The sequence below is a fragment of the Protopterus annectens genome, chromosome 2.part1, assembly GCF_019279795.1.
Source record: "Protopterus annectens isolate FY-2018-M chromosome 2.part1, PAN1.0, whole genome shotgun sequence".
Taxonomy (NCBI): Eukaryota; Metazoa; Chordata; order Ceratodontiformes; family Protopteridae; genus Protopterus; species Protopterus annectens.
The window spans coordinates 921,788,238-921,816,226 of record NC_056729.1 but is presented as its reverse complement, the minus strand read 5'-3'; the positions used below and the strand labels follow the sequence as shown (position 1 = coordinate 921,816,226).

At 38.9% G+C, this 27,989-nt stretch overlaps 1 protein-coding gene across 1 annotated transcript in view; it reads left to right on the top strand.

Moving 5' to 3' along the window:
• Nucleotides 1-27,989, top strand: part of LOC122794919 (NACHT and WD repeat domain-containing protein 2-like) — a 1,236,179-nt gene that overhangs the window by 84,722 nt on the left and 1,123,468 nt on the right. The window contains exons 3-4 of the mRNA XM_044063511.1: nucleotides 12,788-12,865; nucleotides 13,311-13,421. Coding sequence (XP_043919446.1) covers nucleotides 12,788-12,865; nucleotides 13,311-13,421 — 189 coding nt within the window. The remainder of the gene's footprint in view (nucleotides 1-12,787; nucleotides 12,866-13,310; nucleotides 13,422-27,989) is intronic.

The following is a 27,989-nucleotide window of genomic DNA, read 5'->3' as shown; positions in this document are numbered from 1 at the left end:
ATATGTTTTGGGATTATAATGTGTTGGCAGACTTTAAAAATTCCCTACAGAACATTCTGGAATACTGGGCGAGTAAATGAGTGTAACTAAGGAAATTATTTTGAGCCCTCACACCTTTAAGAATGGATGTTAGGATATTTAAGAAGCATGTCTTTTTAATGTTGTTATGGATACCAGTGATGTAATTGAATTATTGTTTCATTCATAGGTATTTTTAAAGGGAGTGGGAGTTTGGGCTTACTTGTTCTGATGAAGTCCGTGAATGTAGGACGAAACCTAGGTTAACTTCTTTCAGTGTATTAGTGTACTGTGTTGGTGCAATAAACTTGTCAGTTTTTCTAAAAGAACAGCGTAAGTTCCAGTGTTTGGACTGCTCAAGTTTTCCGTGGTTGGATTTGTGGTTACCAAGTTTGCTTTGAGTTGAGATGGATGTTAGGATGCAGGCAAAAAAAATTAAATCACAGACTGTTTTTGAATATTGCTCTAATTCACTTAAAAAGTCAATGGAACAACAGGTTTTGGATTAAAATGCATTTTCTAAACAATAAGAAGAATGAAACTGTGTTTCTGGCATTTTTGACTAATTCACTAAACCTTAATGAGAGAGCACAATAGTGGGAGACAGTTTAGATGCCAGGAGAGTTCCTAGTGTAATAATCTTATGTGTGTAGTAGTTGTTATATATACCCAGAAATGCTCTTACAATCAGGTCTCATGCTACAGAAGTGCTTCACAAGTTTGTTTTTTTGCCAGTACTGGAGTGCAAACACAGTGCTACATGCACTACAATGTAATTGCTAGAGCTCCGTGAAATTAACTGATAACAGTAATTCAAACAGTACCAAACAAATTTTTAGACAGATAAATGGAGTATGTGGGATTCCTTTGCCATTGATCAAGAGTAATGTGATAGGGTTCTATCCTCCCAATCATGTTTCTTCACCGCTTTTCCTGTTCTATCATTGTTTTTGTCAGGATTGTTTTGGAGTTTTTCTTCTTTCCTCCTTGTTGCATGCCTGTGGAGCTAATATATTTAAGTAATTGTTTTTTGGGGTGAGGAATTTTCATTTTGTTGATCAAGTGTTTTGGATGAATGATGCATCAGTTTAGGTCTGTTGTGTTCTCATTCATTTGTGATCAGACAATTGCTTCCTAGTTGTTCATGTTTCAATCAAAGGAAAAGCTGTACTGTAATGTTATGGAACTTGATATCATGACTCTGACCTTTTCTACTCTTTACAAATGGGTACATGAAGGTTCATGTGTCACACTCCATACCCTTAACATTTTAATTGGTGAAAGGGACTTGAGACTTCATGAGCAATAGAAGAGGAACAAAAAAAAAAAACAGCTTCTATAGTGCACAGAAGAGGTACTTAAGTGCATAGGTTCTGAAGTCCAGGGATGAGACTTGCTGAAAAAATAAGCTATTGTTTCCTTTTAAACTGTAGCAAGCAGTTGCTACTGTCCGCACATGGAATGCTAAATCACTTCAAGTTCTGTAGTCCAGGGAAGAGACTTACTGGAAATTAAAAAAAAAAAGAAAAAGCTTTTCAGTCCTGAAGTGCTGCATATTCCTCTGTAATGTAACAAACACTGACATTATAGGCATCAGCATATGTTATATTTTGTAGAGCTGATGTTACATTCTATTAGGTAGCCAACACCACCTCTGCTTTGGTCAAGCCATCTATGACAAAGTAAACAGGTGCCACCTACTTTTTATCATAAGGTTCTAGGAATTGCAAGGCAAGTAAGCTGTGAGACCATTTGCCCTTTGCCAGTACCCACCCTTATGATGTACTTCCCATTTTAGAAGTGCTAAGCAGATCAAGCCAAGAATTAATCTGGATGCTCATTCAGTCATCTAGGTACATCCTGAAGTATGTGAGGGTGTCACTCTGTTTAACATGTACAGGCAATTTATTCCAAAAAAGGGGTAAATGTTGGGTAACAAATGTGTCCCTTACGTGTATTTTATTTATACGTTGGTGGATATTCCGATTCTTAGTTCTAGTTTTTGTGGAGCTGTTTGTATTGTGGAGATGCAAGAGATCAAGAAGGAATGGGTCCTTAATGGCACTGAATGCAAGGTATAAATGTTTATCTAACAGTCTCTAACAGACAAAGTATAGACACAGGGCTACAAACCTGTATTAGTAGACAACAATCTTTTTAGTTAGAAACCTTTAGGGACTAACTGTATGACATGTTTGGATGGGTACCTATCAAAGGGGGGCATTGCACTCTACATATGGTCTAATTAGAGCATAATACAGAGGAATGATAACTTCTTTTGACTTGGATAAGATATATGTAAATATCAGTTGTGATTAATAGAAGGATTTTCTAACAACTGATGATATATGGTGGTCAAAGGAGAGAAGTTAACCTAGGTGCCAAGGTCCCTGACTACTGTGTCAGTTTGGAGTGGGGATACTGGTTATACTAAGTGGAGGACTAGAGATTTTCACCAAACTAATACTACTATTTTGTTTTATATTTAAATAATCTCCTTTTCATTACACCATAGATTTTGAAGGAATATTTTATGTTTTAATGATACTTTATCAAGGGTGACTAGACTGTAACACCAGCTTGCAGTCATGGGCAAATTTTGTTAGCCATATGTCTGTGTATACAGCTTAGTTCTGTGGAATACGTGCCAAAAAGGAGGGGTCCTAGCACATTGTCCTGAAGTATGCCACTCATTACCTTCTTACAGTCTGAGGAGTTATCTGCCACAGTAACTCTATGGGTCCTGTCTTTCAGCCAGTCTGCAGTCCTCTTTACTATGCAAGAGCTTACTGTTTAGGTCTCTTAGACTATGTACAATACCAGTATGAGGGAGGTGTTAAATGCCTTGGCTAGATGCAGACAGGCTGCATGTACTGAATGGCTACTATCCAATCCCTCTGTGACTTCTCAAAGAAGTTTACTGAATTAAGCAGACAAAACCAACCTGCTGAGGGTCTAGCTGTATGTGGTTTTTGGTATCATAGTTTATGAAGTCAGCTATGATGTGTTCCATAGCTTTGCAAATTAGATTTGCTAGGCTGATGGATCTATAGTTGCTGGTATCTGTGGTAGGGACCCTCTTATGAAAGGTCATCACAGCATCAGTTCTCCACACTTCAGGGACATACCTTGTGGCTAAGTTTAAGTTAAGTTCAGGAGGGCATGTTCAGAGCAATTTTTGGTCATCTAATTGAATTGTCTGGACCCATGGAAGTGGTATTTTTTGTTTCTAACATCACAGTTAGACCATATTAATGAACTTAGAGAGTGTAAGGAATTCAGAGATTTGCAGAATTTCAGTGACTTTTCATAGGTTCATAGATTAGTTTTACGCTAATTACCCTTGTAGGCCAATTTGTAAGCCTAGCCAATTATCCCATTTAAAAAATCAAACCCTGCACCTTGTGTGTGTAATTTAAACACCTTAACCATTGTATCAAACCCACACTCTTTATTGGTCATCCAACTGAATTGTCTGGAGCCATGGAAGTGGTATTTTTTTGTTTCTAACAGTTAGGACATATTCCTTGATGATTTTAGAAGGTGTTAGGGATTCAGGAATTTGTAATTTTTTTTTGTAACATCACCAGTCCCCATGCAGTCTCAGCTGCTACTTACAAACTGAAGTTCTGCTCCCATGTAAAAAAGTGCATAGATCTTGCAAGTCCCTGCTAGAACCAGGTATAATAGAAAATTAAAAAAAAAAAAGATACCCTGGTGGTATGCCAATAAAAACAATAAATATATACACTGGCTAAAAAAACAAACTATGGGAACAAGCAAGGCTTTGGCCAGTAAGTGGAAGCTACGTAATGATAGGTGCAGGCTATTCTTTATGAAGGAAGCTGGTCTTTTTGCCATCCCAAATTGACACATACTGGAACACCAACTGTCCCTTCTCCCAGAATGACATTGCGAGCATTTCCTACTCTGCCTAAGAACACTAACCCGAGAAAGTATTCTAAGAACTAAGCCAACACGAGAACGGAGAAAGGAGATTTTGATGATAGGAATTAATACAATTTGGGATACAGAGAACAGGCAAGAGGGGGCTGGAATTCACTGGAGAAAACTGGAAAAGGAACCAAAGTATTATGTGTAAATGACTAGCATGGGAAAGGTAATAGAATGGAAAAAGGCTAAGAAAACATATAGACTGCAGGGTAATGGTTGCCTTCCCTATTAGAGATTGGTATCAGGGTGTAAACAAAGAGAAAGGACTGGGGAATCCTATGTAAAGGACTTACTCTGGTGGAGTTTTTAGCTGAATCTAGAACAGAAGCTGCTCTTAATGAGGGGATAATAAGTATACCATATAGAATACTGCACAACAACTATAGGAATCAATCTGAGTTTACAAGAGATTGGGAAAAGAGACTGGATAAGCAATTCACAAGGAAGCAATGGGAGGACATATGTATGGATCTCAAATATGCAACAAAGTCTGGAAGATTTAGTATTTTTGTTTGAAAGTGTCTGCATGTTTTTGTACTGCAAGCAGACTCCCAAGAAGTTTTCCTCAAGTAGATAACAAATGTTGAAGGACTAATGGGGAAGAAAGCGATAACTGGGAGCATATGTTTTGGGGGTGCAATGAGTCGGCAGATTTTAAAAATTCCCTACAAAGCACTCTGTCAGAAATATTAGGTGAGAAAATGGGTGTAATAGTAAGGCCTTGCTAAGTTTAATTCTGGTGGCTGCCAAAAAAGCATTTACTAGAAAATGGAAATCAAAATCTAAATCGACTGTATTTGAATCAGTGAATATCGTAACAGAGAAAAAACAACTGGAAGTGGAATCTTTAGAAAAGGGTAGGAGCAAATTACATAGAAAAATTGAAATTGTGGGAACAATACATAAATGATAATGTTTTGGATTAAGAGAGAGGTTTAATGGATAGCAGGAATTGAACAATTCATGCAATGTTGAATTGATAGTAATTGTATAAAAGATTGTATGCGATGTATAAAGTTAGTAACTGTGAACATGTTAACATGGTTTCTTTTCTTTTATGTAAATATATGTTTTCCTATGTCTTAAGTGATAATTCAGTAAACATGTTAAGGCCTACCTCTCAACCTGGAAACATCAAAAATCTGGACAAAGGCCATGAAAAGTAGGTACAACTGGAGAAAAATTGGGACACTGATTAACATATAATTTGCATACACAATTATGTAACCCACCCACCCCACTGGAACTATGGAATACCAACAGAACTAGAATGCACTCCCTCACCTCCACCCAGCAGTACTATCTAATTTTAACAGCTATCATCAAATGTTCAAGACCCCCTATTTACTTGACAGCATATGATCACAAAAGCAAACATTTCAGCTCACATTGGGAAAGTTAGGAAGTATACTAAATAAAATTCATATAAAAATTATTTATGTTCCAAAACATAATACCATCTGATGTCACCGTAAAGTATGTAAAATAAAAAAACACAATAAAGTATGCAAAATAAAAAAAAAACACAGTTTACAGAAAATACAAATACACATAAGTGTACCTAATTTGAGAATAACAGCAAATATAAAGCTAAAATCAAGCAGGCTTTCAAAAACAGTACACTTGGCTGTCCGTTGTAACTACCGTGCAAAGCTATCTGCACCAACTTCACCTGCTTTGTTTTACTTACCATTCATTCTGACCACAAACACATGGTATGCTTCTACAACTTATTCCTTTAAGTAGCTGTCGCAAAGGAAATTAGTTCTTCCACTTGTATTACAACTGTAGACCTGACCAGTCCAGCTGAATAAACTACAGTTACCCACACATGCAGCCACACCTCTCAACCTCAGCCTTAGTGGAAGAAATCTGTACAAAGCCTGATATGATGGGGAGACAAAGGCCCAAAAATAGGGACACATTTTAAATATTGCTTTTAAAAACTTAGAAAGTTGCTACAGTAACAAGGTTTGTGACTGCCATCTGAGAGAGAGAGAGAGAGAGAGAGAGAGAGAGAGAGCTGTACCCAGCCTCGGACAAATTACTTATGACAGCAATAAGTCAAGCTGGGGAATTTAGCTTGCTGTATTTCATGAATGCTATGATGAGTTACCACCTCGGGCTTTACACTAGGTTGCAATTCCTCATGGCATCCATAATATGCAGCATGTCAAACATATTGGCAATGTAAAGTTAATTTCTAGTGGCAGGGCACCTAATGTTTCATTTAGGAAGAGCAAACATAACAGCTTTGTACATATAGTTGCTTTCTGACCTATTAGCATTCACAGGCGCATATAACTAGATTTCCAGTTTAAAAAAAAACTCAGAGCTTGACATGGTTTGACCCAATTACTTTATTTGTTCATTGTGTTAGCAGGATGCATTTTCTGAAGAATACAAAGTCTAAAACTGAAATGTACATCATTATTTAGTGACTTTAATCCTCAGATCATCTTAATGATTTGCCAGAAAAGTTTCCCCCAATCCGTAGTAAATCTAGTCTATCAAAACACCTGAAAACTGTAAGTACAAAACCATTTATTGCAGTAACATTGCACTGATGCACCAGCTTGTGTGCCGAGTAAACAGCCTACATTTAAACGTTTGTAACATTATTAACATTATGCAACAATATGAAATTACAATGTAAGCACTCTCCGCTCACTACTCGCTCGGTCAATCTCTATCTTGAGCTTCTTCTGGGAGATGCTTTTCTGAATTCTTTTGCTGAAGCTTGTGTTCCCAGCAGGATGACAACATTTCTCCCCATCTTCTTGTAGGTAACAAGTGTCCCATAGTGGGACCTCCAGGAATCCCTCCGTCCCCATCCTCTTGAGTACTAGATCCAGTCATCTAGCAAAACACTGATTACAGCTTCCAAAAAAAAAAACAAAAAAAACAAAGGGTCTCCAGCAGTCTAGTTGGTTATCACAGTTTTCACAGAACATTTTTCTGGTTATAACCTGGAGTTGCGGTATTAGTTGTGCACCCACTTAAGTAAAACAACAGATCAATTGAAAAACTTTGCTGTTGAAGTATAAACACAGCAGCAAATGTTTACTTGAGCATCTACAAAGTACGACTTTCGGATACTGGTGCTAACAATAGACAAGCTGTACTTCAGTAGGCACAGTAAATGGACAGACTATATTTTAAAGATCACTAACAAAATGTATCACTTGGCTCGGACCCAGATTTTTGTTAAACAACTTTAGGCGATCTACAGTAATATCACCATGAGACAATTATGACATAATGTTGATTTGTTGGGTCATTGCATTGACAGGATGTCCTTTTTCATTGGCTGCTGCAATTCATGGGCAGGCCTGCAGACATAAACGACTTTTTTTAAAGCTCTCTGATAGTCAGGCAGTCAGGATAAGGCATGCTGACATCATCATGCATGCCCTGCACATTGATGAAGTTGCAGGATACACTGGTGATGCGCAATGATGCCTGCATTAACTAAAAACTGTAAATAAATTTAAAAAAAAATTGTGATTTCAAGAGGCCACTCAGGTATTTGTGGCACCCCAGTATTTTAGCCTCAAAACTGGGAAATTCCAAGGAATTTGGTACGGTTGAGAGGTATATTTTAAGGGGAAAAATACTAATCTGACAATTTATTAAACTAGAAAAACCCTTCCAGAGTGATGCACCTATTTGTAATTCAGAAACTTGCTAGCCAAGATGAGACAAGACCTCACTGTCAGCTTATTTGCAAGTTTCCTGAATCGCAGTTACTACCATGATGTGCAGATCATGGCTGGTGTGCATGTCACTGTAGTAACCTGCTGCTGTTGTAGGCAGTGAATCCCTGCTCCAGTCACTCTCTCTCACACACACGTTCACAAACATGAATAAACACACACCACAGTCCATCTACCTGTCCCAAACCACCTGTGGTTCCCCACACCCTTGTAATACCTTAGACCCTGCTGGCGTAGTGTATCCGTCCACCCCTGATCCCCATTACAATGGCAGTGCTATTATGGCACTTTAAAGTGTCATCCCTGGTGGTCTAGTGGTTCCTGTACCCCCATAACCCTTATGAATTCTTTACAATTATGACACTTCACTTTATTCCTGGTGTTCAGTGATTCCCCCACCCCCAGCTCCCTGTGCTGCCATTGGTACCATTATGACACTTAAAGCATTCCCTGGTGTCCAGTGGCCCTCCCCTCAATCCCTGTAGTAATGTTGGTGCTGGTATAGTACTTTACTGATGTATCCCCACCTCTCTGTGCCCCATAGTAACATTAGTGCTGGTATAGTACTTTACTGATGTGATCCTAGTGGTCTAGTGTATCCCCCACCCCTCGGTGCCCCATAGTAACACTGGTGCTGGTATAGTACTTTACTGATGTATCCCCACCCCTCTGTGCCCCATAGTAACATTGTTATGGCATTTTACTGATGTAGCCCTAGTGGTCTACTGTATCACCCACCCCTCTATGCTCCATAGTAACACGGTGCTGGTATATTACTGTGTGCCCCATAGTAACATTGGTGCTAGTATAGTACTTTACTGATTTATTCATGCTGGTTTACTGTATCCTCCACCCCTCTGTGCCCCATAGTAACATTGGTACTCTTATGGCATTTTATTGATGTAGCCCTAGTGGTCTAGTGTATCCCCCACCCCAACCCTGGTCCCCATAGAAATGTTAGAGCTGGTACAGCACTTATGAACATTAATCTCTGGGGTCTGGTGGCTCCTCCCACCTCAGATCCCCATTTTTTTATGTTGGAGCCATTATGGCACTTTTAAAGTAAGCCTTATTGTGTAGTGGTTCCCCTTGCAATGTTTGTGTTTGGTGGTTGAACACCGTCTTTTGACGGTGTTTGCTACTGTAACTTGTTGGGGAAGGCCATACTGATCTATGTGTCTGAGTGCTTTCTTGAATCACTAGGCCATATAGATGTCTTCCTGGGGGTGGCTCTGGGTAAAGAACAAATGGCTTTTAGCATGTGCCTCACCCCCGGGAATGCTTCATTAACATTCAGCACAACCGATGGGCCAGACCTTCCCAGCGCTGCATGTCGTTGTGTTAGGGGACCATGCAGTACCATGTAAGGGTGCTTGCTGAGTAGCAAAACAGTACCATGACCTGTACATGGCTGTGTACACGTCATGGTACCTTTATGAATTCAGTCTTAAGTGTTATGTGACTATCAACAAATGGGATACAAGTTTATTGGTGTTCCATTTTGGCCATGTGGGTTCCTGACTTATAAAAGGGTAAGGATCACCAATATATATTTAATAGAGTACTCAATAGGTGGAAGAATCTTATGTGCAAGCAGTCACAATAACCAAAATAGTACAAATGGCAGTTACAAATAACAAAGCCTGTAAGAAGTTTAAGCAACAGCAGGGCAACAGCAACAGTAGTTAAGTGTGAGACAGTAACTTAGCAGGTACAGTTTACAACAACAGCAACATAACAGGTAACAACACACTGCTGCTCAATAGTGTGCTGCTGCTCTGAGTGCAGTCAAGGGCAATTAATAGCACTCCTGAGCACACACACTCAAATTATAGCAGAAACATAAAGCTGAAAAGGTCAAGTGAGCACACTGACCAATAGCAAAGAAAATATATTAGTTTAGGCCACTTGAAATGGGAATTTCAGAAAAGCACCCACTGGCTACTATCCAACATCAAGATCTATAGAGGACTGATGAATAAGCAAAACTCACAGGAACAAACCAAGGCTGTGAAAAGCAGTTCTCATCAAAGAAGTCACCAAAAGCAAAAAACAAGCTTCACAAAATTCCAATAAACAGCAAAAAGGATGTATATACAAATTGATTTATTTAGAGAACAAATTGGCAAGTGCTTTCACCTGACAGGGCTTCTTCAGACCATATTTGGTCTGAAGAAGCCCTGTCGGGTGAAAGCGCTTTTCATAGCCTTGGTTTGTTTCTGTGCGTTTTGCTTATTTATTACATACTTTGCCTTTGTACAAGGAGCATTTGTTCCCTGGTAACATTCGTTTTGGTTATATACAGAGGACTGATGTTCTGAACTGCTAATGAGCTACTTCCTGTAGTACAAGGTTTGATTTCCTCAGCTTTCATTTGTCTTCTGGGTGACCTTGAGCAAGTCACTAAACCATACAGTACCTTAGGGCAATTGAGAATTTGGACTAGGCTCCTTAAAGTCCTTCTGGACTACAAGCCAAGTAACTATCTATGCACCTATAATGTACAGCTTCATGCAACTCCACTCAACGAAGTGCAAAGTTGAGCAGCACAGCAGAGATTATTCCAGCAAATAATAGCTCAGAATTCTGCAAAATCCCCTTTTCTCACAAGGCAAAATTGCTAAAACAGTTTAAAACTTTAAAATATTGGTAAGCAACACAACTCACAATGACAACTATAAGTTAGTTAAATGTGAAATTTCCCTGGTTTGGAGAAATCAAATCTGTAGTCACTTCCAGTTAATGTCTCTAAGTTGGGCAAAGTCGAGTAATGCTGTGTAGCTCCACTCATTTCTTTTCCATCAGTTATGTATCACTACAAATCTGATCAAACTTCATGAAACAGTAGTGTGTAAGCCAATTTATTATACTTAACAAGCTGTGGATTAAATTTAACATCCACTAACTCCTAAACTGCTTAGGCAGAACAGCCTGTTTATGTACAGCTGTTCAACATGTCATCTTTGAGACCAGAATGTGACACTCCAATCACTTTACAGTGTATGAGACTTAATTCAACTTTCCTTGTATCTAAACATCATTCTCCACAACAAAACGTGGTCCCATGCTATTGTCTTAACAAGTTTCCCACAAGATTAGGGCTACACTGAGCCATTGAAACATGCCCACGCATATCATCCTTTTAAATTGGTGTTTCTTCCACCCACCATCCAATAAATGAATATTAAAAAAATGTAAAAACAACTCACAAATTACAAAAGAAGAATCCCTTCTTCTAATCACAAAATTCACATTCCTGCCATGTAGCTAAATTAGAACTTTAAATGGGAAAAAGAGGGGGGAAAATCATTCTTTATCATCCCATAAAAGCAAGAAAATAAACAAATCCCTCTCTGTCATTCCTTTAGCCTCACTCCATAACCAGAAATGCATCTATCAAGGATATGAGGGATTATGTGGATGCATGGGCAGGTGAAAAAAAAAACAGAGAAGCAATAAACTCATGGCTATTAATTGTGTCCTAGTCAGGCTGTAAAAAAAAAAGTGTATATATATATATATATATATATATATATATATATATATATATATATATATATATATATATATATATATATATATATATATATATATATATATATATGCCACCACTATATGTCTGATGCAATCATTCATTCATTAATTTTGTCTGCTGCTGAATGGTAGCCTGAACGTTCTCCCAACAGTTCCCTCTGCCACATACTGTAATCACATTGCAGCTTATATAAAGTTAACACATCTTTTTTTTCTTTGTTACAGACTCTGTGTGATCATTCTGCATTAATAAATTCTGATTTCTAACTTTACTAACATGCTCCACAATGTACATTATAATAAATGGGATCAATTCCTACTTCTCAAACAAAGGTACTTGAATCATAGAAATTCTAGCACAGTGTTTCAACATGCAGCTTTCCTTTTCTGAAGTCTTCTGAACAAAAGACAAAGGCAAACTGATTTTATGTGGAAAACAAGTATTTGACTTTTCTCTGAGTAATGTTAACCTTCAATGTGATTACAATACATGAGGCCTATATTAGATCAGCGAACTCTTAAACAAGCGAATGCTGATTGATCGACCTTATTTAAGCGAATGGTCAAAATATCGAAGCAACAGAAACCCAAATTTTTTCCTAGGGAAAGAATTTGGTTATCTGTTTCTGTTGCTTCAGTGTTTTCAGTGCTGTGGTGGAAAGTTACGGGTCGGATTCAGGTATGCGTGTGATTGTGTGGATGTGAGTGTTAGGGTGGGTTAGGTGAGTTAGGGTTAGGGAGCGGGTTAGGTATGTGTGCGATTGTGTGGATGTGAGGGTTAGGGTGAGTTTAGGTGAGTTAAGGTGGGTTAGGTGAGTTAGGGTTAGGGCGCAGGTTAGGTATGTGTGCGATTGTGTTGACGTGAGGGTTAGGGCAGGTTAAGGTGAGTTAGGGTTAGGGAGCAGGTGAGGTGAGTGTGCGATAGTGATGGACCTTAGGGTTAGGGTTTGGATTAAGGTAAGTGGATAGTTAGTGGTGTGTGCATAGTTTAGTGTAGGGTTAGGTGTCAGATTTTAGGTGTATGTGTGTAGATTTCTGTTTGGTGTGCTTGTGTTGTGTGTATGTGTTTTAGATCAGCGATTTTTTTTCTCTAGGAAAAAAAATCGCTGATCTGACAGTTCGAGATTGTAAGCTTTCGCTTACATAAGGTCGATAAATCAGCATTTGCTTGTTTAAGCTTTCGCTGATCTAATATAGACCCCAGTATGTGGCAGAGGGAACTGTTGGGAGAAAGTTCAGGCTACAGGGGCCTGTTCCCTGCATATCTTCAGAAGAATATTCATTTCTAATGTTCTGATCACAGCTGTGTACATTCATGGTGAAATTTTTGCCATGTGGTATTTGTACTAAACCGAATGATTCTGCCTCACATTTGATAAAAGGACAACTATCAAAGTCACTTAGGTAAAAGCAGTGTATATTTTCCATGAAATATTTGGGTTTTTATTTTCTGTAAACTGCAAGTAAGTCTGAAATAGAAAAGTAGTGTTTGGTTTTGTAAAGAACTCTGACATAGCAAATAAGTCTGTAACAGACAATGTTTTAAATAATATTTTGAATCACAGCTTGCAGATTATCACTGGAATGGAACTTATAGGAGGGTTACTAGAGAAATGGCCACAAACATCAAACAGCATTTAAAAGTAAGTTTTTTTCTGTCTAATAACTATATATGAATTGCTAGTGTTTGTGTGTGTTTGTGTTATGCACCCTTATATATGTACAGGGATGTGTGTGTGTGTTGTGTTTATAGCTACTTATCTAACTATATATATATATATATATATATATATGTATATGTGTGTGTGTGTGTGTGTATATATATATATATATATATATATGTATATATATATATATATATATATATATATATATATATATATATATATATATATATATATACACACACACACACACACATGTACACACACACACACACACACACACACACACACACACACACACACACACACACACACACACACACACACACACACACACACACACACACACACACACACACACACACACATATGTTATCCCAAAATTAATTATTCACTAACTTATTTTGCAATTTATTTATGGCAGCAACATTTCCTCCAACGCCATGTGAAGAAAGATCAATTTTGCCATTCTGGTTTATACACTGATGATGAGGATAAAGTTCATTCAAGGAGTGGGGACGTTTCCATGCTGAAGGTAAGTCCAAATGGTAGAGATGGTAATGTGGTTGTCTTAGGTTCATAAGTCAAGAATACAGCCTGGTTACCTTCAAGAAACTTGAAGGCCATAACCCCATGATGATTTTTTTCACCAGAGGCAGATTAAGTATACCTTAGACCCTAAGAGGTTTTCAAGTTATGCCCCCACCTCTTTTTTTTTTTTTTTTTTTTGTACTAGGCATAAATTTGCATGTTCTTCCTGATTTAAGACCATTCAAACTGTTGTCATTATAATGCATCAATGTTTGTACCCATCAATGATAGCCATTTGATCATATAAACCTCTGATATCTGACTGTAATAAAAAGTGGCCAGAGTAAAGCATTCCATACTAGTTTACACAAATGCAAATTAGTCTAGCAATCCAGACTACTGGCTGTTTAATTTGATCACGACAAAATGGTCAATCATTCTCATTGGTTTAATTTGATCATGACAGACTGGTCAGCCATTGTCATACATAATTAGCCCCAGTATGCCGCAACTATAATTTCAGTGTTGACTGTGTACACCATAGAGTCTGTTTTACTTGACACTGAGAGCAGGGTCAGACATTATCAACCACACACAGCTCCCCCATACCCATCAATCATAGTTCCATTGTTGACTGTGTACAGCTCAGATGTCTGAGTGTGATGTCTCCAATCGTAACCAGGATGCCATGCGTTTAGGCCATGGATGTCAAGAAATTCACCTTGATAGCAAAGTTTATGATGTGAATTTTTACATCCTTATTGAGAATACATAACTCCCCGCGTTATGATCTGAAAGCCCCATTCATAATTCTTTGCAGTCCATGAAGTTTTACCTGTTCCCATGTACTACAAAAATTAGGAAAAAAAAACAGAAAACAAAAAGCAGTGAAGTAATGCTAAGTGTTTTATAGTTTGGCAGTTTAGAAAGCCATAACAGAATAACTACTATCAGAGAAAGAGCATCCACCCAAGAAGTTAATTGGAAAACCAGTAAACACTTTGTTCACCCAGCTTTCAGCAAGGAGTATTACTTATAGGTGGGGACTGGAATTTGATTTACAACAGTGAAAATGTGTCTGGGGAGCCTAGAAGGGAAAATATAACAAAGAATTGTAGATGTTTTGAAGAAATTTATGAAGATATTTGGCAAGGAAGATGTGGGTTCAGTGCTAGGAGTTCTGAGTGAATTTACATATTGTTCTACAAGATGCAAAAACTGGGCTAGGCTAGATAGAAATTACATTTTACAGGAACATGTGCATTTAATTGAAGGTCTTGATACACGCACAATAACTGTTTTAGGTCATGCGACAATACTAACTAAAACAAAAACACATGGTCATGAAATAAAAAGGAGACACTGGAACTTTCTCACCTATCTGTTGAAAAGAGAGGAATTTAAGGAATGTGTAGTAGAAATTGATAGAAATTTATTCTGAAAGTATAGCTAGGGCATGGGATAAAATTAAAGTGGAGTTTAAAAATTGGGTGGAAATGAAAGGGAGATATGGTTAAGTAGTAAGAAAAATATTTAGTGGGACTGACAAATAAGCACTGAAAAATGGGGAATCTCACAGAACAAGAAGAGGAGCAACTGCAAAATGCTAAACAGAAAATAAGGGATTACCTTGGTAATATGCATGAGTTTAGAAAGATTGCTGTTAAGCAACTGTTTTTGATAATAACTCTAGAGCACAAAAACTTTTAGCACAACAACTTAGGCAACAGAAAGTAGAAAGGGCTATTGCCAAGCTTAGATAGCATATAACAAAGAAGTTTAACATCCACAAATTCCTAGATTCTGTAGAGGTATTAGAAATATTTCAGAAATTCTATGAAAGTCTGCATAAAGGTATGAAATATGGAAATTTCATGAACATGTATAAATGGAAATGTTTATGGAAGAATTAAATATGCCAAGGTTAGAGGTAGATGAGGCTCAATTACTAACAGGATAGGAGGAGATGAGATAAAATGATGATGTACAACCAATTTGCAGGAAACTCTCCAGGAATAGACAGCATTCCTGTGGAAGTTTGTAAGCTAGGAGGAAAAAATGATAAAGATCTGGAATGTTTTGTTTAACAGTATTTTAAGAGGTGGAGAAGTACCAAGATCCTGGAAGAAGGCTGTGGCAGCTGTAGTACCTAAAGAGGGTAAAGCTCTATCATATCCAACTTCATATAGGCCAATTTCAATACTAAACAATTATTATAAAGTGTTTATGAATATAATGGCTAAAAGAATGGCAAAAGTGATGTCAAATTGGATATATATGGATCATTGTGGTTTTGTGGAAGGTAGGCAAACTTTGGCAACATCAACAGACCATTGATGATCCAGAAGGAGGCAGAATGTAAGAAAATACCACTGTTGTTCATAGATTTTGATGCAGTGAAAGTATTTAACAGAGTAAGCTGGGACTTTATGAGCAGAGTATTGGAAGCAGTTGCATTCCTCTGATAGAATTGCAAGGTTGATTAGTAGGATATATGAGGGAAAATTAAAGTGGGTGGGTTCCTCTCTGATAATGTCTGCTTGAGAAGAGGAACCAGGCAGGGTGTCCTCTCTCCTCTTTGTTTTTTGTGTTATATTTAGAGCCATTGGCAACGAAAATAAGAGACTCAGAAATTCAAGGATATAATTGATATGGTAGTCAAGAATAGCTGATTGTATATGCACATGATATTTTATACTTGATAAAAGCAGGAAAGGACATTACAGTGTTGCGGCACATTTTGGGACAGTTTCATATCTTTTTTGGTATATAAAATTAATGAAGTTGAAACAAAGGCAATAGTGGTAAATTATATACCCACACTTGAAATGGTTCCGCAATATCCATTTTTATGGGGGCATGATAAAATGAAGTATTTAGGAGTAAGGATTAAAAATAATTCCAGTGTGACAGCTAAGGATATATGGGAAGATACTAAACAAAGGATAATATAAAAAACTGAGAAATTGGAAGCTGTGTTATATGGACATGGATAATAAGATACAAGTAGTTAAAATGTTTTTAGTCACTTTAGTCTTATACACAGGTCAGGTGTGTTTTTATCAACCAGACAAGTTGTAGACAGCGATTAAGGAAGAGTTAAAGGATTTTATCCGGGAGGGAAAGACAGCAAGAGTCAAGTGGGATAAGATGACTCTTCCAATAGACAAGGCAGATTGGGATTACCCAATTTGAAGGGGTATTTCAGAGCTACACTGTTAAGGCTCCTGTAGATAGTACAAACAGAAACCTATAATTCAAAGTGGAAAGTAATGATGATAAAATGGGGAAGCTCAAGAAATAAGGAGAGACTGAGATTTTGGATGCAGGCCTTTAAGGAGAATAACAATAATCATACAGAATATTATATTCATAAAGTAGCATAAAGTATGCTAAGAACTAAGCCAACACAGGAATGGAGAAAGAAGATTCTGCTGATAGCGATGACTGCAATTAAGGATACAGACAATAGGAAAGAGGGGTCTAGAATTTATTGTAGAAAACTGGCAAAGGAACCAAGGTATTGGGAGCAAATAACTAGAGAGGGAAAGATGATAGAATGGGAAGATGCCAAGAATTTCTTTGGACTGTAGGTTAGAGATTGCCTTCCCTATCAAGGATTGATATCAGAGTATAGGCATAGAGAAAGAAATAGGGGAGTCCTAAATGAAAGACCAGTACTGGTAGAGTTTTTAGTAGAATCTAGAATAAAAGTTGCTGTTAAAAAAAGAATAATTAGTAGACTGTATAAAATATTGCATGCTAACTATAATAATCAACCAGAGGAGGTTAGAAATAATTGGGAAGAGAGACTGGATAAACACAAAGAAACAATGGGGGATATATGTTTGTCTCCCAAACATGCAACAAAATCTGGAAGATTTAGGATTTTTGCTTGGAAACTTCACATAGGTATTTTTATACCCCAAGTAGACTCTAGAGAATTTTTTCCTCAGGTAGACAGCAAGTGTTGGAGGTGTGATGGGGAAAAAATGGTTAACTGGAAACATGTATTTTGGGAGTGTAATGAGTTGGCAAACTTTAAAAATTCCCAACAGAGTACTGTATTAGGAATACAGGTTGAGCAAATAAGTGTAACTAAGGACATTGTTTTTTGAGCTGGGATACAGGATCTGAATTGCCCAGACATAGTAAGGCCTTCTTAAGTTTAATTCTGATAGCTGCCAAAAAAAGCAATTCCTAGAAAATGGAAATCAGAGTCTAAACATACTGTACTTGAAGTAGTGAATATAGTAACAGAGATAAAACAACTGGAATTGGGATGTTTAGAAAAAGGTGGGAGCAAATTACATAGGAAAAATGGGAATTGTAGGAAGAATACATACAGGGGAGGAATGAGGTTTAAAAGAAGGCAGGATTTGAATGAGCTATGTAATGTCTGACTGACAATGATTGGATAGATTATAAGTGGTGTACATATGAAAAATGGGAATTGTGGGAACAATAAATACAGGAGAGGAATGAGGTTTAAAAGAAGGCAGGATTTGAATGGCTGACAATGATTGGGTAGATTATAAGTGATGTATAATGTTTGCAACTAAAATTTTGTCAATATGGTTTGTGATTTAAAAAGCTTGCAACTAGGATTATGTCAATATGGTTTGTTTTCATTTATATAAATGCGTGATTGACTATGTTGTAAGTGTTAATTTAATAAAGATGTTTCTTGTTTAAAAAACACAAGAACACAAGCAGATAAATGCGTTTTTTTGTTTTATTGAGGATGATTCTCTTTTCTTTGCTGTGTTTAAGCAACATAGCATAGATAATTCCACAATTATATAACTGAAGAAGGAAGAATAAAACTTGTACAAAAATATAGCTTTTTAGCAGCTTTCAACTTAATGTTCTGAACTATGCATCCAGATATCTCTAAGTAATTCTGGAATACATGGTGTGGGGACATGTAAACCAACATGAATTTCAGGAATCCTAGAAGATAATACTGAGTACTTAAATACTAAAACGAAGGGCATAACCCCCCCAGATTTACTATTCTTCCGTGCAGGACTAGCTTAGTCCTGAACGGAAGCGGCCGTTTAGGAGCAGGACAGCAGTGCATATTAATGAAGACACGCTGTCTGAGCTCCTAATCTTACACGAAGCATGTAAGAGTGCAGGGGGTGTGTCTGAAAGCAGAGCTCTCAGAATATACACACCCCTGCAATAAAGAGCTTCAAAAAGCCCAAAAAGAATGAGCAAGACTACTCATAGGTGTCTGCATACCCCCAGCAACATCCCCACATGTGTACAAGAGCAATAGTAAACAAAAACAATATAAAGATACCTTTTTTTTTTTTTTTTATGAAACAGATTAAATGTAACTTCTTCATCTTTCGGCTGCTCCCATTAGGGGTCACCACAGCAGATCAACTGTTTCCATTTCTTCCTGTCCTCTGCATCTTGCTCTGTCACACCAACCACCTGCATGTCCTCTCTCACCACATCCATAAACCTTATCTTAGGCCTTCCTCTTTTCCTGTTACCTGGTAGCTTCATCCTTAGCATCTTTATTCCAATATACTCAGCATTCCTCCTCAGCACATGTCCAAACCAACGTAATCGTGCCTCTCTGGCTTTGTCTCCAAACCTTCCAACCTGGGCTGACCCTCTAATATACTTATTCGTAATCCTGTCCACCCTTGTCACACCCAGTGCAAATCTTAGCATCTTCATCTCTGCCACATCAAGCTCTGACTCCTGCCTTTTTGTCAATGCCGCTGTCTCCAACCCATATAACATAGCTGGTCTCACTACCCTCTTGTAGACCTTTCCTTTCACTCTTACTGGTACTCGTCTGTCACAAATCACTCCTGACACTCTTCTCCACCCACTCCATCCTGCCTGTACTCTCTTCTTCACCTCTCTTCCACACTCACCATTACTCTGAACTGTTGATCCCAAGTACTTAAACTCATCCACCTTCATCACCTCTACTCCCTGCATCCTCACCATTCCTCTATCCTCCCTCTCATTCACACACATATATTCTGTCGTAGTCCTGTGGACCTTCATTCCTCTTCTCTCTAGAGCATATCTCCACCTCTCCAGGGTCTCCACCACCTGTTCCTACTCTCACTACAGATCACAATGTCATCTGCAAACATTATAGTCCATGGGGACTCCTGTCTGAAGAAGAAGAAGAAGATTAAATGTTACCATAGGTGCACGGGTTTGCCCAATGCTTAGCTACAGTTAATGCAGCTTAAATGGCAGAAGAGGATAAAAAGGAAGATATATGCAAATCAAGCAGTGTAGCAATAGTGTAGTGGGCAGAGCATTCACCTTATGAGCAGTCATTTCTGGTTCGAGTCACACTGCAGCACATTCCATTTTCCATGTCAAATCATGTTATGACCAATATTTTTAGTTGCATAACCTACTAAATAACATATATTTGTGAACTGGAGTACTGCATTAAATGCAGATGTGAGGTGTCAGTGTCATAATGTTGCAAAGTCCACAGATAATCACATGTGCTCTATATAGTGTATGTACACAGGAATCAGGGATATAAATGGAAGGTAAAATGTGTAATGAATGATAATTCCATACAGCTTCTAAATACCTCACCTTCCCAAGAACCATTAGACATTGCTATCTAAATCAGTGCAGTGGTAAGCGGGAGTAAGCACTAGTAAGCAAGTGTAAGCACTGTTAAGCAGTAGTTAGCAGGAGTAAGTACTAGTAAGTGGGTATAAGCCCGTTTGCACGGGGGTAAGCAATGCGCACACAGGGTAAGCAATATGGAAGCTAACTCTCTGTAAGCATCTTTAACCGAAGGTTAGCAGTGTTTACCCTCGCACAAACCTGCACAAACCCGCTTACAAGTGCTTAAAAGTGCCTTAATCACTCTGTATCCAACAGCCACTGTTCTGCCCAGCAACAAAATAAACAGCCTTGCAGGTCTTAAACCCAAGACCCTATACACTATAGTCACAGTAGTTAACCACCAAGCCATCACAGCAGTACCTAAGAAAGAGGTATTGTCAAACAAATCCTCACTATAGTAAAATCAAACTGAACATGTGAAAGGAATCAGTATACAGTCATATGTTCTATAACCTACTGCATAACATAAATATGTGAACTGGAGTACAGAAGTAAGCCCAGATGTGAGGTGTAATTGTAATAGAGTGTTGAAGTGCCCTTTTAAACACAAGGACCTCATACAGTGTACGTACACATGAATCATGGATACCAGACATATATATAACATGTAATGAATAATAAATCAATGCCAAAAAGCAAATATAATGCAAAGTAAATATTAAGCAATGATAAGCATTGCACAGGCCAGCTTAGTAGTTGTAAGCAATGTGTAGGCCAGCTAACTCAATTTGCCCAGTGGTATACCCCTTTAAACAATGCCAACCTTAGGTAAGCAGGTTAGCCCATAGCTTAGCCTTTTCAAAACCGTCCAGTCATGGCAAAGTGCGGGAATTTGGCCCTACTTAAACCCAACAGGTGGGAATACAGCTCATAACTAGTTGCAGGCAGCATGTCAAGAAGGGGAGAGGGAATGCGCTTTCTGGCGCAGTGCTAGGACATCCAGGAGTCCAGAGTCATGGCAGGACTCCTTGTCAAAGACCATGAGCAGAGACTGCTGCAGGGCCAGTACCAGGGTTCCCAATATAAAGCGGAAGCCTGGGACCATCTCACCCATGACCTCACCAGTGCCACTGGCATACCCCAAACTGGTGAACAGGTCAGGCATCACTATGCCGACCTGAAGTGGTGAAAGGGGGACCTCTTGGATCAGTGGATCCACGAGGCTAGGACGGCAGGGGTTGTCCCAGCTGTGGGTATCACTCCACTACCTGTTTTAATAACTGCCAGCTGATGTATATTATGGATAGGCATGACTAAATATTCTTCTTATGTCCTTCACAGTGGCAAGTGAGCAGGCCGTGAACCAGGAGGCCCATGGATGTCGCCTGGAGAGGTTGCGACGCAAGGCAGGTTAGTAATACTCTTGCATGTACTGTCATAGGAAATAAATCTAAAAGTATTAGTAAGTTAATTGCCAGTATAAAACCTGTATTGTTTAAGGCAAGTACTGCATACACCAGAGAATATGGCAGGAAGAGTCTCATATAGTTTGTCTGTATATAAAAGCATAATAGCCTGACAATAAAGGTCTAACTGCTGGACTGCATGTGTTTACTCTGGTATCATATGGTAATGTAAATTTGCAATCACTTAATAGTACTGTTGTATTAATCGCTGTTACCCACACTGTGCAACATAAATAAAATGTGTAGGAATGTCTGTATATGACTGGTGTAATCCTCAGAGGTCATTTAGTACAACTGAGAGACACATAGACAGAAAACAGTAAAAAGACAGACAACAAAATCTGAATAGCACATGCAACTGAGACGTGAACTGTTGTATATTTAGCACACACAGCCATGGTTCGAATCCTGGGAGTGGTCGTAGTCTACATACAGAATCATACCTCACAACTGTACAGATATATCCAGAATGTCCAGTAAATTGGCCCATATCTGCTGCCTGTCACTCTGTTCCCCTGGGAAATCAGTGGGATGATCCCAGATGTATAGGAAGCAAACAAGAAATACAGTGACATCTACAACTGGAAAGACAGCAGAAATACCTCACAAAGAGGATTACCAGCCTCAAACACATGCCCTACTTAGACCGTCTCAAAAAACTCCAGCTTTACTCCATCGCATATCACCTACTCAGAGGTGATCTCTGCCTAACATACAAAGCTATGTCAAACCCAGAGCTGTTGGACATACTCCACTTAAAGAAATCCCAATCCCTCCGAGCTTCACGCTCTAGGGACCTAAACCTTGTCACCACAATAAATAGAACATGCCGGAAGGATAGATTCCTGTCCCAGAGACTTCCCATACTCTGGAATAAACTACCTATCTATATCAAACAAAGCTCCTCATTAGCACTCTTCAAGAAAAATCTTGATGATTGGATGGGAAATAGGAAATTCACTCTGGGGATCACCTCTGTGGCTTCTACAGTGACACAGGAAAATAATTTTCTTGGGTGGCAAAAGCCAGGGTACCTTTTTGGCTAGGCTTGTATAGACCCCAGGGCCGATAGCCTAGTACCTACCTATGAACTGATTGTCACACATCTATTAGAACAAACCTGTCACTCTAGCAACTCCCCAAACTGTTATGAGAGTAATAAGCCACGTTTGTCCTATCTACACCCCCATGTTGTCAAGCTGTGACCAGAGTGTGTACAGTAACAGAGTGAGATGTATGTGCGTAATAGCAATGTAGAATCTGGTACTTTGTGTGGCAACATTCAGGTAGTGCTAACAAACATTGCTCCCACAGGTCTGTCAGATATGAACACTGTGCCCAGAAATAAAAGAATGATACCCTGTACTGATACTGTTTACTTTGGTATTGCATGGCATTGTGAGTGATGCAGTTGCTCTGAATAATAAGGTATTACTCATCACTGTCACCCACACTGTGCTACATAATATAACTGTCTAGGAAATCCTGTATAACAGTGTTGTAATATAAGGTCAGAATGTAAAACCACAGGAGAATTATAAGACAGAAATCAGATAGGAGATATACAGCAATATCTATATAGCACACACAACTCTGATGGACAGTGTTTTAGTTTTAGCAGACACAGCCATCGTCTGAATCCTGGGAGTGGAAGTAGGCTGCATACAGAATCATACCCCACAACTGTACAGATAAGTCCACAATGTCCAGTATATCAGCCCATATCTGCTGCCTGTCCCCCTAGGAAATCAGTGGGATGATCCCAGATGTTTAGGCAGCAAACAGGGAATACAACTGATTGTCACACATCCAGGGCTGGCCTTAGCTGAAATGGTGCCCTAGGCGAAGTAGTGCTGCGGTGCCCCTTAAGCCCCACCCACACCATAGTCAAGGAACACCCCCATCTGAGCCACGCCCACAGGCATAAATGAGCTTATTAATGACAAAAACACTGCTAAAATGGTAAGTTGTCATCAGTTTATATATAAACCAGTGCATATGAAATACTCAGTGCTGTGAGATACAATGAACATTCACTCAGAGTACTACAAATAGAAAACAAATTCACCTTTCTGATATATTTTATAAAGTCGCACAGTAGAAATATGAAATCTTCTACCCCATGTTTACAAAGTTCACTGCTACTGCTGTACATTAAGTCTCCAACATCACTCCGACCCACAGATACACAGTGCTATTCCTCTGCTATGGCAAGATTGCCAAGTAAATTCAATTATTTTTTCATTTATGTTTTAATCAATAGGTATTTTTACCTTCAGCGGCATGTGATCTATGAAACCTACCACCACTAGCAAATACCTTTTCAGGTAACTGCACTGATTAACTTCCCTAGAAAATTTCAAAAGGAAAATTACAACTAAATAGCCAGGCACTGTGGTGTACAAATATCACACACTTAGTAAATATAGCACATGTACAGTAAGTCTACATCAAAAACAATCAGTAACGTCATTCTCAAAGCAGAGCAGAATCTCAACAGCTTGTTACAAAATTTCTGAGTGTTAGCAACTCAACAAAAACCGAAAAGGGTGCAGTGTGAGAAAACAGACTCAAACCATAAAAATAAAAAAAAACTGCACTGTTACTCTACGGTACTAGAAGTACAAGTTTGAATTCAAAATGCAGTTCAGGGAGCGTAAAGAAACTCAACTTTGGCAATACTGACTGACTGCATTCTTTGAGTGATATCTCAGTGGCACACAACAGCATTTTGAACAAATTAAAACTCAAGTGTATGCATGCAGCTTAATTATCTTATAGCAAAAAGGAGATTTTCCCGACCCTAACATAACATTTAAAACATCTGGAGAAAGTTGGTACCTGAAACTTTATAGGTTCATAGGTTCATAGATAGGTACTAGGCTATTGGCCCTAGGGCCTATACAAGCCTAGCCAAAAATGTACCCTGGCTTTCGCCACCCAAGAAAATTATTTTCCTGTACCCTGTCAAGCAGAACCACAGAAGTGATTCCCGGGGTGAATTCCCTATTACCCATCCAATCATCAAGATTTTTCTTGAAGAGTGCTAATGAGGAGCTCTGTTTGACATAGATAGGTAGTCTATTCCAGAGTATGGGAAGTCTCTGGGACAGGAATCTATCCCTCCAGCATGTTCTGTTTATTGTGGTGACAAGGTTTAGGTCCCTAGAGCGGATTGGGATTTCTTTATGGAGCATGTCCAACAGCTCTGGGTTTGACATAGCTTTGTATGTTAGGCAGAGATCGCCTCTGAGTAGGCGATATGCGACGGAATAAAGCTGGAGTTTTTTGAGACGGAAGGCATCTGTTTGAGGCCAGTAATCCTCTTTGTGAGGTATTTTTGCCTTCCAGTTGTTGTAGATGTCTTGTGAGGTACATACCAAAGGCGTTGTACTCTATAATGAGTCCAATGAGTGATGAGTAGAGGGGAACAATGACCTCTTTTTTTCTGGATGAGAAACCTTTTGTGATGAGGTGTGCCACTTAGAAGGATTTCCTGACCACTTTGGCGATGTGATTATCAAAGGAGAGACTACTGTCCACCTGTGTCCCAAGGTCTCTTATCACACTTTCGGTGTTAAGTAGACTACCGGCTATGTGGTAGCTCATGGGTACAGAATTTTTACCAAAGAGGATGACAATGCACTTTTTGGCATTGAGCTTGAGACCATGTCTTTGACACCAGGCATCTGTCTCAGTGAGGCCCTTTTGTAGGATGTCCACATCATTAGGAGTTTCAGTTATGGCACCTAGTTTGCAGTCATCTGTGAATTTAGTTAGCCAAAGACCTTCTGTGTTTGCTTGTACTTCAGAGAAGTAGATACCAAACAGGAGAGGACCCAGGACTGAACCCTGTGGTACTCCACTTGTCACTGGTCTGAAGTCTGATTTGGAGTCTGCTGCTTTCACAGTGTGGGTTCTTTCAGTAAGCCAGTTGGCAACCCATCTTGTGACATAGGGATTTATACCTAGTTTAGTGAGTTTATCTATAATTCCAGAGTGGGGGATGGTGTTGAACACCTTGGCGAGATCTAGATAGGCTGTGTGAACCACCTTACCCTCATCCATGGCCTTGGTGACTACTTCAAAGAAGTCTATCAGGCTTAGGAGACATAATCTGCCTTTTACAAACCCAAACTGTGTGGGGTCCAGGGTTTGGAGATCTCCAATGTCTTTGTTTATGAGTTCCATGGCCTTGCAGACGAGGCTCGTCAGGCTAATGGGTCGGTAGTTCCCAGGGTCTGTTGTGGCCCCCCCTTTGTGGAGTGGGATAACTGTCACAGTGCGCCATTCAATGGGCACAAAGCCTGAGGTGAGGCTATGATTGAACATGGTACTTAGGTGGGGTGCCAGTTCATTCTGTAGTTCATGTAGAAGGCAGCCTGGGATGTTGTCAGGTCCCATGGATGCTGTGTTCTTGGCTTTGGAGAGTGAGGTTTTTACCTGTGCAGCCGTGATTACAGGAACTTTGCATTCTTCCAGTATAAAAACGGGCCCTTTAGGGGGTGAGAGGGGGGTAAAGTTAGCACTGAACCTATCTGCCAGGATGTTGGCAATATCAGTTGGTTCTGTATATTTAGTGTCATTGTGCTGTAACTCAGAGCAGATCTGAGTGTTGCCATTGAGATTTTTAACATAGCTATAGAATGATTTGTGGTTGTCTTTAGAATTAGTGGCAATTTTGTTTTCATAACTAGCTTTGGAGGATTTTATGAGGGATCTCAGCTTCTTACTGAGGCTGACCAGGGAGTTCCTCCAATCGTGGGATTTTACTATTTTTTGCAACAGTTTCTTTCTTCTGTTGTAGAGTTTGTTTATGGCAGAAGACCACCAGATTGGCTTCCTTTTTTTGGAGGATAGCATCTTGGTTCTGTTAGGGATAGAACGATCCATGCACTCGTGTAAGTGCTTATAAAGTGCATTTTTGTAGGATTCAGCAGTCGTACCTCTATTGTCCATCTTCATGGGTGTCATGCAGTTTACCACTTCTGTCTTAAGAAGCGTGATGTTGGCTTTGGAGAAATTTATTATGGTTGTTTCTCTTATGTGGGGTGGGGGCAGGATGTGGATGTCTAGGGTGATTAGCTTGTGGTCGGATCTGAACAACGAGAGGCTGACCTCTGGTGTGGAACACCAGTCACCCATGTTGGTGATAACCAGGTCTAAGATATTGCTATTAGTTCTTTTCTTACCTAGCAAGATTCACGAGGTACAGTTGAGAAGCATCTGCACTAATGATTACCTTGTGAGCCTTACCAGGTAGCAAAACAACTAATAAAAATAAAAGCAATAACTGACTGCCTGCAGATGTTCTCTTCAGTGATAACTCATCTGATTCTGTGCACAACAGCATTCTGAACAAATTAAAACTCAAATGCATGCTTGCAGCATGCTACTTTATTTTCTGGCTAGCGTAACTTTACCTTTTGGTAAAAAGGAGATTTTCCCGACCCTAACACAGCATTTAAAACAAAAACAACTGCAGAAACCTGGTACCTGAACCTTTATTTTTATTAGCTCTTTAACTGGCAAGATTCATGAGGGACAGTTGTTGAGAAACATCTGCACTATAGAGTACCTTGAGAGTCTTGCCAGGTAACAAAAGAACTAATAAAAGTAACAGCATTTACAAACTGCCTGCAGATGTTCTCTTCAATACCTCATGGGCACAGAACAGCAGCATTCTGAAAAAAAAACTGAACTGCATGCATGCAGTTGCAGGCTAGGTTCACGTTCACATCTTTCCTTATTCATGTAGAGTACCCTTTCAGCCCCACACCCCTCAAATCCCTCACTCTCAGCTTTCTTGTTTCATGAACACCCACATATTGTGACATTTTTAATACCACCATTTCATTTCAGATGAGGATCATGAAATTGGCACTACCTACTCTGGAGACTACATCCAGCTTTACAAAAGACTGTCATCATTTCTGTGTACATGCACACACAGAACCAGTGGCTGAAAACAGCAACACTAGCATTATTTTTTCAAATGTATGGCTCAGTGACTGGGATTATCCCATCCAATAACAATATAGTATCTTGCTTTTGTATATTTTAATCATGGTAAATGACAGTAACTAAATAAATTAGCTGGAAAACCAGATCTAATGGAACCAATCAGAAAAAAGTGTCTCCAAAACACAGAATGTCATTTGTTATATACCGAGAAAAGCGCTAAATAAACCTATTTTGGAGGAGACACTTTTCTTGTGACTGGTTCCATTGGATCTGATTTTCCGGTTAGTCTGTTTTGATTCCTGGGTTTTCTATTGACTAAATACATTGCACAAAGCCATTAGTCTATCCTTTAAGGAATCACTAAAAATCTAAAATCTTAAACTTATTTGGGGGGTTATGTTACCTGCAGCATGTTCAGTACTTGCAATGGTAAACACTAGCATCACAGAAAATAAAACAACTAAAATACCTCTGCTACAAACTGATGTCAACATCATTGAAAAGAAAACAAGTAAAATACCTGGGCTACAAACTGACACCAACATCACTGCATGCAAAGAATCGCATTA